The sequence below is a fragment of the Biomphalaria glabrata genome, chromosome 5 (assembly GCF_947242115.1).
Source record: "Biomphalaria glabrata chromosome 5, xgBioGlab47.1, whole genome shotgun sequence".
NCBI classification, from domain to species: Eukaryota; Metazoa; Mollusca; class Gastropoda; family Planorbidae; genus Biomphalaria; species Biomphalaria glabrata.
The window spans coordinates 50,700,580-50,713,935 of record NC_074715.1 but is presented as its reverse complement, the minus strand read 5'-3'; the positions used below and the strand labels follow the sequence as shown (position 1 = coordinate 50,713,935).

General features: G+C 39.1%; 2 protein-coding genes across 2 annotated transcripts in view; both read right to left on the bottom strand.

The window, feature by feature from the left end:
- The window catches only part of LOC106067993 (2-iminobutanoate/2-iminopropanoate deaminase-like), a 434,175-nt gene that overhangs the window by 209,637 nt on the left and 211,182 nt on the right, over positions 1-13,356 (bottom strand). The window lies entirely within an intron of this gene.
- The window catches only part of LOC106051188 (G-protein coupled receptor 54-like), a 145,729-nt gene that overhangs the window by 99,282 nt on the left and 33,091 nt on the right, over positions 1-13,356 (bottom strand). Inside the window, exon 2 of the mRNA XM_056030631.1 lies at positions 2,505-2,821. Within this exon, the coding sequence (XP_055886606.1) occupies positions 2,505-2,813 (309 nt within the window). The 5' untranslated portion in view covers positions 2,814-2,821. The remainder of the gene's footprint in view (positions 1-2,504; positions 2,822-13,356) is intronic.

Sequence of the window (13,356 nt, the reverse complement as noted above, 5' to 3'; positions counted from 1 at the left end):
ATTTAGTAGACATTAAAGTGCTATGTTATTTTACTAATAAAACTGATGAACCAGTGTGAATTCAAATGTCAGAACTAAAATCTTACTTACAATAATTGAAATACTTACAAAAATTGATATTTAATCGAATACACTTTCTTTCCTCTACACTAGCGGTTCTCAACCTTTTATGCTCGGCGACCCCTTTTTACAATCCTCCACTCTGCCGCGACCCCCCCCCCACACACACACATATACAGCAATAGGAGAATAGACAACAACAATCCATATTTTCGATGGTCTTAGGCGACCACTGGCTAATCGTCAATAGACCCCCAAGGGGGTCGCGACCCACAGGTTGAGAACCCCTGCTCTACACAGACTGTCTTTAAAAAAAAACTAGAGTAATATAAATTTTAACTTGTAAAAAATATTTTTTAAATACTATTGAAAGCATTTTACACATACACACACAGACACACGCACTATCACCCTCTCACTCACACCCACAAGAACAGACTCTCTCACATCGTTTACGCACATACACACAAATAATAATTCTCAAACCAACCGGAAGTCATTTTGACCTAGTTAGTCCTTCCCGTGATGCCATGACGTCTGATTCCGGAATCGAACGAATTAAAAAAATAAAATAGGTCTGATAATGGGCTGGGTGGGTGTAATGTCTTGAAATGTCAAGATAAAAATGACCAGGGGATTAGAAAAAGAAAAAATACCCACATTAAAAAAAATGGATGCCCTGATGTTAAAACTAAGAGCATTGGTTAAAACATTGACGAGTCTAAGGACTCAGTGACAACTGTGTGTGTGTGTGTTTAAGTGCGGGTGGAGAAAGATGATATTTGCAAAAACAGACAAGGGAGCTTTATTTAGCACATATAACATATATTTTTTTTTATAAAAGCTTGACGTACTGGAGTCATGTTCATTTACAGCAGCGGTTCTCAATCTTTTTTTGCTCGGCGACCCTTTATTATAATCCCCTACTCTGCCGCGAACCCCACCCACACAGCAATAGAAGAATAGACAATAACAATCCATATTTTCGATGGTCTTGGGCGACCCCTGGCAAATCGTCAATCGACCCCCAAGGGGGGTCGCGATCCACAGGTTGAGAACTCCTGATTTACAGGCTTACAGTAAAAAGGTAAAAACTTGATCTTTTGAAATGAATACAATGCATTTATATTATTAGAAAACTTTTCTTTTTACAAAGCGTATATCAAATCACGCTGTCTGTCTGTCTGTCTCGTAAAACTTTGTAAACCTTGTTTCTCCCACGCCCGTTCTCGGAATAGGTTGAAACTTGGCACAATTATTCATTGACACAAACAAGACACAAATCAATAAAAAAAAAATAACCACATGGTCTTCAGTCCATCCAACTCTAATGGCTACCTGACATATGCTTTAGTTGGGGAAAGTTGAAGCGGTTGGTCGTTGTGCTGGCCACATGACACCCTGCTTGTTAATCGTTGGCCATAGAAACAGATGACCTTAACATCAACTGCCCCATAGATAGCAAGGTCTGAAAAGAGGAAACTTTGTACTTTTTTTTTTATTATTAATTACTGGAAATTACTTATTTAGTTTGATACCAACAGGGGAAAGTAATTCTTCAGTATTTACAGATACGGATAACTCCCCCTAGATGATTGCACACACTATTTCTCCCACACCCACTCTCGGACCAAGTTGAAACATTCAACAATTATTTATTGTACCTAAAAAGTAAAGTTCCTTGTACAGTTCTGTTTCTGTGGCCTACGGTTTACGAGGGTGTCATGTGGCTAGCACAATGCCCAACCGCCTTTACTTTTCCCCAACCAATGTCAGGTGCCCATTAGAGCTGGGTGGACTCAGAGGCGCCCAAAGATCCCGAAATTAAAAATCCCAGTCTTCACCAGGATTCGAACCCAGGACCCCCCGTTTGGAAGTCAAGCGCTTTTACCACTCAAACAGCACGCCTCCATATTGTACCTCACAAAACATGAATCAATAGAAAAAAAACATTAACCAACCGATCAATTCATCGTTGATAATGTAATATTTTGTTTGATATAGACTAAGGGTTACATCTTCTACATTATTGAGAGATATTTTTGTAAATGCTGAGTTATTCTTTTTTTTCCCCTATCTCTTTTACACGCACACAGTCTCCCTCTTTCTCCCTCTCTCTTTTATTCTCTATTACGTTTTACCCCCCCCCCCCTCCCCGGGCCCAATCTCAGCGTAAAGATAAATAAATATGCGTACATAAACGAACGGGTATTTCCGATACTAATTTCATCGCACCTAGAAACAAGGCCAAACCGAGACCAATCTTTATTGAAGGCCGAAACACTGACCTGCAAACGTCATAGGTCTATACGTACGTGGCAACGAGCTATTGGTCTAAACTGCCCACAGGTTGTGACGTTGTGTGTCAGTGTTAAGGACTTCAATAACGAACGGTCTCGAGACAAACGACTGATCTGGGGGGGGGGGGAGGGGTGACGCCTTACCTTGATTGGCACACAGACCAGGACGAGCAGAAGGTCAGCAGTTGCCAAGGAGAAAAGGAACACATTGGTCGTGGTTCTCATCCTCCTATAGTAGGCGATGGAGAAGATGACCAGGCTGTTGCCTATCAGGCCCACAGCTAAGGTCAGCGAGTAGGTCAGCAGGGTCGGCAGCCCTTCATCCAAGGAGATGGAGCTACCCATCTCATCTGTGTACTCGTAATCTTCGGTGGTGTTGCCGATGTCGTATGTGGCCACCGTCGTATTCCATAGCGGTTGGGTCGCCGCAGTTGTTGCCTCCTGAGTGGTCATGATATAGACTGTAGAAGAAAATACTTAAAATATACGAATATGCTATGAATTTGTTGCTGTTTGTTTCAAATTAATCTAACATATATAATTGAATGTAAGGCATGACGCTTCTGCCAATCCAAGAATATTTTTTTTTTCTTAAGGAGTGAAATATTTTTTTAAAAAAGTACTTTGTATCAAGACAATTCCTCCTTTTACAAAGCTGATTTACTTTTGCAGAAGCGATTATTTGACTCTTAACTTCTAATTAATGATTTTTTTTTACCCCACTAATCACACACACCCTCCGCCATAAAAAAAGTCCATATATATCCTTATAAGGTATACAAAAGTAAAGTTCCCCTTTCAGACCTTGTGGTCTATATAGGACAGATGATGTAAAGGTCATCTGTTTCTGTGACACGGTTAACGAGGGTGTCATGTGGTCAACATAACGACCAAAGGCCTTTACTTTTTTTCCCCATATTCTTTTTTGAAGTAACGTCTGTATTATATAAGATAAGATAAGATAATGTCAGGCGCCCATTAGAGCTGGGTGGACTCAGAGGCGCCCAAAGATCCCGTAATTAAAAATCCCAGTCTTCACCAGGATTTGAACCAAGTCAAACGCTTTACCGTTCATTCACCACGCCTCCCTTATATGGTATAGAAGATATAATTTGTTGAAAGGCCTGTAGATTCAGACTTAGAAGGTCAATATATTTAACTCTTGAACTAATCCATGCAGGAAATCAGCTTAACTCTTTCTTTCCTAACTGACGATACCAGCGTTGATTCCATCAGAATGTGGTAAATAATTAGGGAGAGAAAGAGTTAATTCGATATTGGGTGTCGGGGAAAGAACGTGTACAAACTTTTTACCAGGCAGATTAAGCTGACATAAGCTTTTTAATAAAAAAGAAATAACACTAAGGCTTGTCTTCGAGTCCGAAGATTAATGAGGAATGCAGTATTTCACGTGGCTACGCAGACTTAGATGTGACCTACTTATTTCGCCACATGCAGGTCAAGCATAACCATTGTCCGCCGGTGGTCGATTAAGATTTTCTTATCGCTGTCTGCGTCTATCCTCGGCAGGAGATTTTTCTTTTGGTCTAAAATGTGTATCCCGCGCCTTATGTTAAAAGTGGCAGTTGGTCTTTGTATTGTAAGCCACGATTAGGAATTAGTTATTTTGTTTCGTAAATGGGAAAAGTTTTGCCTTAGAGACAATGACGCGACAAATAAAAACAAGAATTGGCTTTGAGGAAGAATACGAAATGTAAACAGGTGACTTTTGACGGCCTTAGAGAGGGGCAGCTTTTACGAAGGTAGAGATTTAGCATGACGGCATTCGACGGTTTCTTTTGTTATTATTAAACTAATTCGACATTCACTATCAGCGTCGACTACTTTATGTTGGCTTTTCGACTGTGTTATTTGATTTCGTTAGTTGAGTGTTACCTTCGTTTGACTTAGCTGCATTACACGTATCAAATCTCACTTTCCTCTATTATCGCTTAGTTTCCCATATGTTTTTTACATCAAATTAAATCACTGAATGTCAAATAGCAAGAAAAAATACCGGATTCTGAAGTCTTTCGAAGAGCGGGTCTGCAAAGCAAGAAAAACCTGATGCAGTCCCAACTGCGATGGGCAGGACACGTCTGCTGAATGGAACACCGCCTGTATGGCCAATTAAGGGAAGGAAAGCGCTCACAAGGCGGACAAAGAAAACGCTTCAGGGACACCCTCAAAGCTTCTCTGAAAGCGTTCAGCATAAAAGCAGCCACCTGGGAGACAGAAGCACATGACAGAGCATCATGGTTTCGCGCAGTGAAAACTGGCGTACAGGTTGCTGAGGAAAAGATAACAACGATGGAAAAAGAAAAACGCCAGAGAAGAAAAGCAAGGCAAATGACACTAGCTCCAGCTGGAATAACCTGCCCAGTTTGCAGCCGAACATTCCGGGCTCACATAGGTCTCACCAGCCACATGAGGAGACACAGGACCCCAGTGCAAAGCCCTCACCCCCCTGGATGACAAAAGTGGTCATCATCGAACCACGATGGACAAACTATAAATCAAATTTAAGTCATTGAGTGAAAGTCTGATCCTTCCCCCATATTAAGTTTATTCTGCGCTACTTACAGACGGGATTACAAGATTTGATTTTGTAGTGTTGAAAGTTGACAACAATCATCCTGTATCTTATATCATCCTGTATCTTTATACGATCCTGTATCTTTATATCATCCTGTATCTTTATACGATCCTGTATCTTTATATCATCCTGTATCTTTATACGATCCTGTATCTTTATATCATCCTGTATCTTTATATCATCCTGTATCTTTATACGATCCTGTATCTTTATATCATCCTGTATCTTCATACGATCCTGTATCTTTATATCATCCTGTATCTTTATACCATCCTGTATCTTTATACGATCCTGTATCTTTATATCATCCTGTATCTTTATATCATCCTGTATCTTTATACCATCCTGTATCTTTATACCATCCTGTATCTTTATACCATCCTGTATCTTTATACCATCCTGTATCTTTATATTATCATGTATCTTTTTACCATCATATATCTTTATATCCTCATGTATCTTTATACCATCCTGTATCTTTATACCATCCTATATCTTTATATCCTCATGTATCTTTATATCCTCATGTATCTTTATACCATCCTGTATCTTTATACCATCATGCATCTTTATACCATCCTATATCTTTATATCATCATGTATCTTTATACCATCCTGTATCTTTATATCATCATGTATCTTTATACCATCCTGTATCTTTATATCCTCATGTATCTTTATATCTTTAAAAACAAAAACACAACACAGCCTATCAGCACGTCCCTTATTTTGTACGCCGGATACACCAAAACACTTGCTATGTTTTGTTCTCGCCATGTGTGAAAATCTCCAATTAAAAGTATGCAGTTACCCAGTGACGTAGCTAGGGATTTGGGGGCCAGGGGGGGGGGGCTTGAACTCTTTATGGGCCTCTACATTTTAACATAAGACATCATGACATGAGATACTGGCGTAATATTTAATGTAAAAACTAATTTCGGACACTCATTTGGACCCCCCTCAGGTGGGGTCTCGGGGGAATTTTCGAATTCGGACCCCCATCCCCACACTCTAGCTACGCCACTGCTCTGATAAAAAAAACCGTCAGCGGATTGACAAGAAACACTATCCATGTCAAAAGGGTCAGCAGGTCAGCAGGTAACAAACAGATCTTTTAAATGAGATGGAAATTAAGATATTCCTTCAAACCCCGAACCTCCCAAGTGTTTACCCCTGTCACAACCAGTCATTCTTAACTTATTCAGCGATTTTACACCGGCGGGTAAAGTCCTAGGCTGGTGTGGATAGTATAGAAGCACTAATTATTATTCTACAGCTGTGCTGAAGCGGACACTTATCCCGCATTGGAGACGACCGCAAGCCAAATGCGATCTTCTTTGGGGAACTTAAAGTAGGACGGCGTAACAGAGGTGCCCCCGTAAGCGCTTCAAAGATCAACTGTGGCGACATGACGCCCTCACTGGCGTAGAGGAAAGTTGCTGGCAGCAGACGACCTCTGTAATAGACAGTTGGACGGAGAGTTCTCACAAAAGTTGCGGTACAAACATTTGAGACTCACAGAAAAGCCATTATTGAAAAGCCATTATTGAAAAGCCATTATTGAAGACAAAAGCGTAGAAGAGTGAAAGAAAACTTAAATAGACAGCCAGCGGACAACGGATTGGTCTGCACGACATGCGAGAAAATATGCAGGTGTAAAACACTTCACTCCATCTTTGAAATCAAAGACATTGCCATTATAATTATTATGCATAAGCATATTCACCATTCTATGCACAAATAAATTTAATGTATTATACAATAGAATCTCATCTTGTTGATTTGTAAAACAACCTTAGCTTTCTGTTGTACCAGGAAAACATTATAGCAGTACATAAGTTGCACTACAATTTAAATCTTAACGTTTAGCTACGTCGAAACTGATGTTGTGGAACTTCGAATATCATGACCAGGGGCGGACTGGCTATTTGGGCAAATTCCAGGTAGACAGGTACCCAAAAGAACCGATGCACTATGGCACGTATGAAAAGTAAAGTTCCCCTTTCAGACTTTGTGGTCTATAGGGCAGATGATGTAAAGGTCACCTGTTTCTGTGGCCTACGGTTTACGAGGGTGTCATGTGGCCAGCACAACGGCCAACCGCCTTTACCTTTCCCCAACTAATGTCAGGTACCCATCAGAGTTGAGTTGATCCAGAGGCGTCCTAAAAATTTCGAAAGCCAAATTTCATCCGTCACCGAGATTCGATACCGAGACCCTAGGTTCGGTAGCCGAGCGTTTCACCACTCAGCCCCAGCGCTCCGGTTCTTACTACGATATATTACGAAGTTGTTGTTGTTGTTTGTTTTTTTTGACATGTTATGAAGTTGTTTTTTTTTACTTTGACATGTTATGAAGTTGTTCTTCTTCACGACGTGATTAGATCTTCTCCATAGAAATGTTTCATTCCCGCAACAGCGTTACGACGCATTTGATGGACAGTAATTTCAGTTGTTGAAAAAGTATACTGCAACAACGAAGATGTGGTCCGCAACAAATAGTTTCGAATAAAGATTATATATATATATATAAAAGTAACTACCAATATATATCACGTCTACGTTCAATGATGATAAAAAAATTAAATTCAAAATTAAACTATGGCTTTTATATAGCGCTACTTTCATGCTTATAGCAAGCTCAGAGCGCTTTGGTCCAATCTCAGTTGTGGACCAGTGGGGAAGAGGGGATAAGGCAGCTTTATTCTATATATAGTTTAGATCAAGAGTATAGGTTAAAAACACACTATATAAACCTAGTTTCAATAACCCAATGTCCGTGTTCTTAGATCTGTAGTTGCTATTCCCACTCTTTATTTTGTTGATAGTTGACGATCGTTTCATAATTTGTTTCAAAATTATATAATCTGAACCCTACGGCTATAGTACAAATATGTTTGAGACACACACATATATAGCCCTCAAAAAGAAACTGGAACAGACTCAAAATAGAGCAGTGAGATTCACCACAAACGAATATTCACATTTGACTAGAGTAACACCTTTAGTAAAATCACTAAATTTAGAAAGCCTTCAGGACAGAAGACTCAAAAGTAAAGTAGCAATTATACATAAAACACTGAACCATAATCTTCAAATACAAAAAACAAAATTTAATAAAATACTCTGAAAGACACAAAGATAAAGGCACATTCCTCGTCCCAGATACTAGGACAAATTTGTACAAATACTCCTTCTTCCCTAGTGCTATTAGAGCCTGGAATGGGTTGCCTGAGCTAGCCAGGAAAACCAGTGACTTGGCAGAATTTAAGTCATTGGTTAATATGCATGACGCGTAGGACGTAATCATCTTCTTTTTTGAAGATAAGATAAGATAAGATTTTTTCGATGGTTTTAGGCGACCCCTGGCAAATGGTCATTCGACCCCCAAATGGGTCGCGACCCACAGTCTGAGAACTCCTGCTTTAGGGCCCACACACTTGGCGATTAAAATTCAACTTAAGGCCCATATTTCTTATAAAGATATAGAGCATGTTTACAGTTAACGATACACTATCCAACTTTACGTAATGATTTTGATTACAGGTAGACCAAGAACTAGTAGAACTGGATGCCCATCTTATGTTATCAAGTTTGTGGGCCGGATTGTATAGAAATGCCCGGGCTAATTTTGACATCCTGTCGCCCCTGATGACGACAGCGCCCTCAGAAGTCTTTATCGATTTGTTTTATTGTCCCTTGTGCTGTGTATAAGATATTGATGTAACTAAAAAAAAACATACTGAATAAAAACAAGGTTACAAAGACAGTTTATTTGGAAACACAAACTCAAAATCGGCCCCCAAAGTGGTCCCCCCAGGCAGGTGAAAAAGGCAGAATTTAATATTTTCGGAAAGAATATCAGAATGAAATTCTATCAAAGGCATATGACAGAGAAGAATGGAGCAAGAAGGTTGATCGATCTTGTGAGGTACCCCAACGGTCCAAGCAGACCAAGGGAAAGGTTAAAGTGAAAGTGGAGTAAGATGTGAACTTGGCCTAACTGATGTCATATAATGATTATCTTAATTAATCTAATTCTTTTGTAAAGGGCCAATCTCTTATTTAAAGCCTCAAGAAAGAAAACAACATTTCCGTAGATATGTACCACAAGATCCGTACCGAAGTTCATGTGATAAAATGAACAACTACTTATTAATTGTTTTAAATTATTTTCCACTTATATTTATATTAAATTGATTTTTTCTCTGTAAAAAAAAAAGTAAACATTTTTTGTGTATATAGTAATTAGTATGACAGAACTGACTTAACTAAGCAATACATTAGTAAAAAAAACAAACAACAAATTTTGACCAAAAAATCTAAAAATGTTTGTATAATTCTACAGATTGTATTGTATTTTCTCCTACTCTCGTGTTTGTTACTATTAATAGTGAATAGTTGTAAAAATGGTGTATTTTTATGAAAAAACTGTTTGCATAGTTGATTTTAAAAATTAAAATTTTCGCTTTCAGAAAAAAAAATGTAGCCGTTGCATCAGAACTTTAAAAGATCTAAAATATCATGATGTCTGATTTTCACTATCTTTTCTAGTTTACGAGATCTATACGGGACGGACAGACGGACCACACAAAACTAATAGCGTCTATTCCCCTTTCGCTAAAAATGGAAAAAACAAAACAAAACAAAAAAAAAGCGTGTAAATGTTTATGTCATTTAAAAAAATATTAAGTTTATCAACACTCCCTGTACTTATACTCCGGTTACACACACACACACAAAAAAAAAAAAAAAAAAGCTATTTACAATTTTCCCGACCTATATGAAAATCTCAAATACAACAATGCAAGAGACTAAAGCACAGATTGAGCTGGGCGCCAGGGCCCAACAAATAACGCAAACATCCATACAATGAGATGGAAATTACGTTTCTCTCCCCCCACCCCATCCATCCCAGTGGCGCCCATGGAGGGCCTGCACATCTTTCCATTCTGATGTATCCTGGTTTTTTTTTCTTCTCCATGCCTCTACGCCATCAACGCACTTGTGGTCTGCCTTTGGGGCGCCAGGCTTTTGATTTTTGCCTCCTCCCTCCTCTCTATATTCCTCCCTTCCCCCCGTCCGTCACATCCAGTAAGACTTAACTCAAGCCCGACCTTCAGCCTATCGAAATACAACGCTTTTACACCGGCGGGTGGTCGTTTCCATTTTGACTCTTTGGTCAACAATACAGATAAATGAATTATGGCTTTTATATAGCGCTACTTTCATGCTTATATTATATATATACTAGCTTGACATTACCCGCGGGTCTAAGTTTGTGTTTACTAATCTAGTGGATTGGATTTAGATGTATGTTAAACTTAGCTAATGATCCTTTCAAGTTTTTTCTTTTTCCCTACGAAAATATATATATATATATATATATATATATGCTTATTATATTATAGCATGCTCACAGCACTATGGTCCAATCTCATTTGTGGACAAGTTGGGGGGGGGGGCGAGGGGGTATCTAGGAGAAGGTTTTTCCGTGCTGCCTTCCGGCGCTCAATAAACACAACACTGCCCGAGTCGGGTGTCGAACCTCGAGCCCCCTTCATAGGTAGCCAAGTTCAAGCGCACTTACCCACTCGACCACGCTTCCCACAATGTGTGCTATTTGCGTCTCGATCCATGATACACAATTGCGGTCACACTGCGGTCACACTTTGAGCATCTGTAATCACCAGGCACTGCAGTGTTTTCTTTCGTCTTCTGGTGTTGACCAGACAAAATGTCTTATGTGAACATGCTCAAGTCAGCCAAAGGCGTCTACTATTCATAACAGCACACGGATGTCCTGATACTCTGCTCTTCCTCATTGGTTATGTCATCTCGCCACCTTATTTTAAGCATCGGAGGGGTGGAAGATATTTCGCTTTTTTTTTTCCTACCAACAGTAAGAAGACCAGATGAGTTTAAACTAAAAAGCCTTTAGTATAATCATAGTTTGCCTTCTTCCATTGTTATTACAGTTCATCTATACAATTGGCAACTTCGTGGAAACCTTAAGAACCGAAAACATGGATAGGTGAACGCGATTCTCGAAAACGGCTCTAACGATTTTCCTAGAAATTTGACTGATAATGTATATCGTTGGGGTAAAAATTACTAACTCGTAGGCCACACTGTGAAAACTATAGTTCGATTGTTATAATTTTTCAAAGTAAAAAAACAAACTGGCTAGAGAATGAGAAACTATCTATCTTGAACGGACTATATGTTACTACTTGTTTGTTTTACAGGTTTCGGATGTTCCTTCAGATTAAGATAATTTACCTGCTAGTCCTAACCTCCCACAGGACGACGGGGGATGGCAGTGGGGCGTGGTATGAACCCGGGGTCATCGATAAGTCCGACCGACAGTCCAGTGCACATACCGCAGGTCCAAGCATTCATCCAGGATTTCAATAAATTAATGTTAAGGGACATTGTCCACATCGTCTTCTAAGTCTGTATATATAATTCTCTACGTCGCCCAACCACCCACCTCATTTGGACAACTGTGTCTTTCAGGAAGTGTTCACCCGTTACTAAATAGCGGCGTATGCTACGATGCGGGTCTGCTCGTAGAGCTATAATTGGAATATTATAAAGTCTAGAGGATCTATAGATTTGATTAACATTTTTTCTCAAAAGTTGTAAAAAGGAGTTATTGTCTTTTTAAAGAAGTATTTATTATATCTTATCTTATCTGCTTCAAATTATTTAAAAATCTTTTTTTTTATGTCACATCTGTCATGATCTGTCCACAAATTTGCTAAATTCGGTTTCGCTTTTTTTTTATCTGTCACATCTATCAGTCCACAAGTTTCGCTTTTTTATATCAGTCACATCTATCTGTTAAATTCGGTTTCGATTTTCTTTTTATTCTCAAACTTACCAGAGTGTGCGTTTCCAATTCCTGCCGTCCTGTCTTTCGGACTTAAGTTTAGAAAAGTAAAGTTCCCCTTTTAGACCTTTCGATCTATGGGTGCAAATGATGTTAAGGTCATCTGTTTCTATGGTCAACGGTTAAACGACCAGGGTGTCAAGTGGCCAGCACAACGACTAACCACCGTTACTTTCCCCAGCTAATGTCAGGTACCCGTTAGAGTCAGGTGGACTCAGGGGCGCCCTAAAAATACCGAAATTCAAAATCCCAGTCTTCATCAAGATTGGAACCTAAGACCTTAGGTTCAGATCCAAGCGCTTAACTCCTCTGCCACCGCGCCTCATTGTCTTTCGGACAAGAATGTAATAATCTTGATTTATGACGGAACGTCAGAAACTGTAAAGAGAAATTCTCAAAACATCTCTATTTGTCTGCTAAGCATTTAGAAAACTTCCTAAGAGGCATGCATTCAAGCGGAGGTAGGAGTTGATGATTTAGCCGTATGTTGAAGTTATTTTCTATGAAAAAAAAATCTAAACTCGAACTTTCAGAGTATCCCGTTCGATCGAAGCTCAAGTGAGAATTAATTCAGCAGACGAGTACCTCGGTGCTTCTTTCATTGACCAGTCTTGAAGTACGAAAGGTTACAGCAGTAATTAAAATAAAAAATGTTCTTAAAATATTTTTGGTCCAATGAAATAGCTTCTTTCTCTTCAAACCTTCGATTTATTTTTTTTAAAGTGGTGCTTTCCCTTTGGATTCGTATTTTTTTGGCAAGATAAATTTAATCTAGCGGAGATATGTTTAGTAAATCTTGGTGGAAGTAGCTGATACGTCACCTTGTACCTGCAGTCAGTTCAGACAGCAGACGATGTAAGAGATTTATATATCAAAGACTGTTTTTTTTCCTACACTCAATATTATCTTATCTTTTCTCGATTAGTTTAAATTGTACACCGTTTTTTTTTGGGGGGGGGGGGGGGGGGTTGCAAATATCATTTTAAAAACATTATTTTGCAAGGGAGGAAATCTTTAATATTTATCGATATGAATGAATAATTCCCCTTTTTTTGTTTTCATTTCATTATATCTCCTTACATATTTAAAAAGGAAACAACCTTGTAATTAAATCGATGTGATTTCATGTATAAATTGAGCCATTTCGGCCATATTCTTTTACTACTGGACTAGAACAGCTGTTTAGTTCTCTTTGGCATTTTATTATCTGCATGTGTTGCAGGAGTGTCTGTCGTGACATCATTAGTTTGTCTGTTAGACAGAGAAAGCAGGAAGAACTGTGAAAGAGCAGACAGTGAAAAAGCAGTGGGGGAGAAGTGGGAAGCAGTGTGAGGAGAATAGGTAAAGCAGTGTGGGGAGAAGTGGGATAGTAGAGGAGAAAGAAGTGAGAGAACAGTGGGAGAGAAGTGAGAGAACAGTGGGAGAGAAGTGAGAGAACAGTGGGAGAGAAGTAACAGAACAGTGGGAGAAAAGTGACAGAATAGTGGAGAAAAAGTGACAAAATAT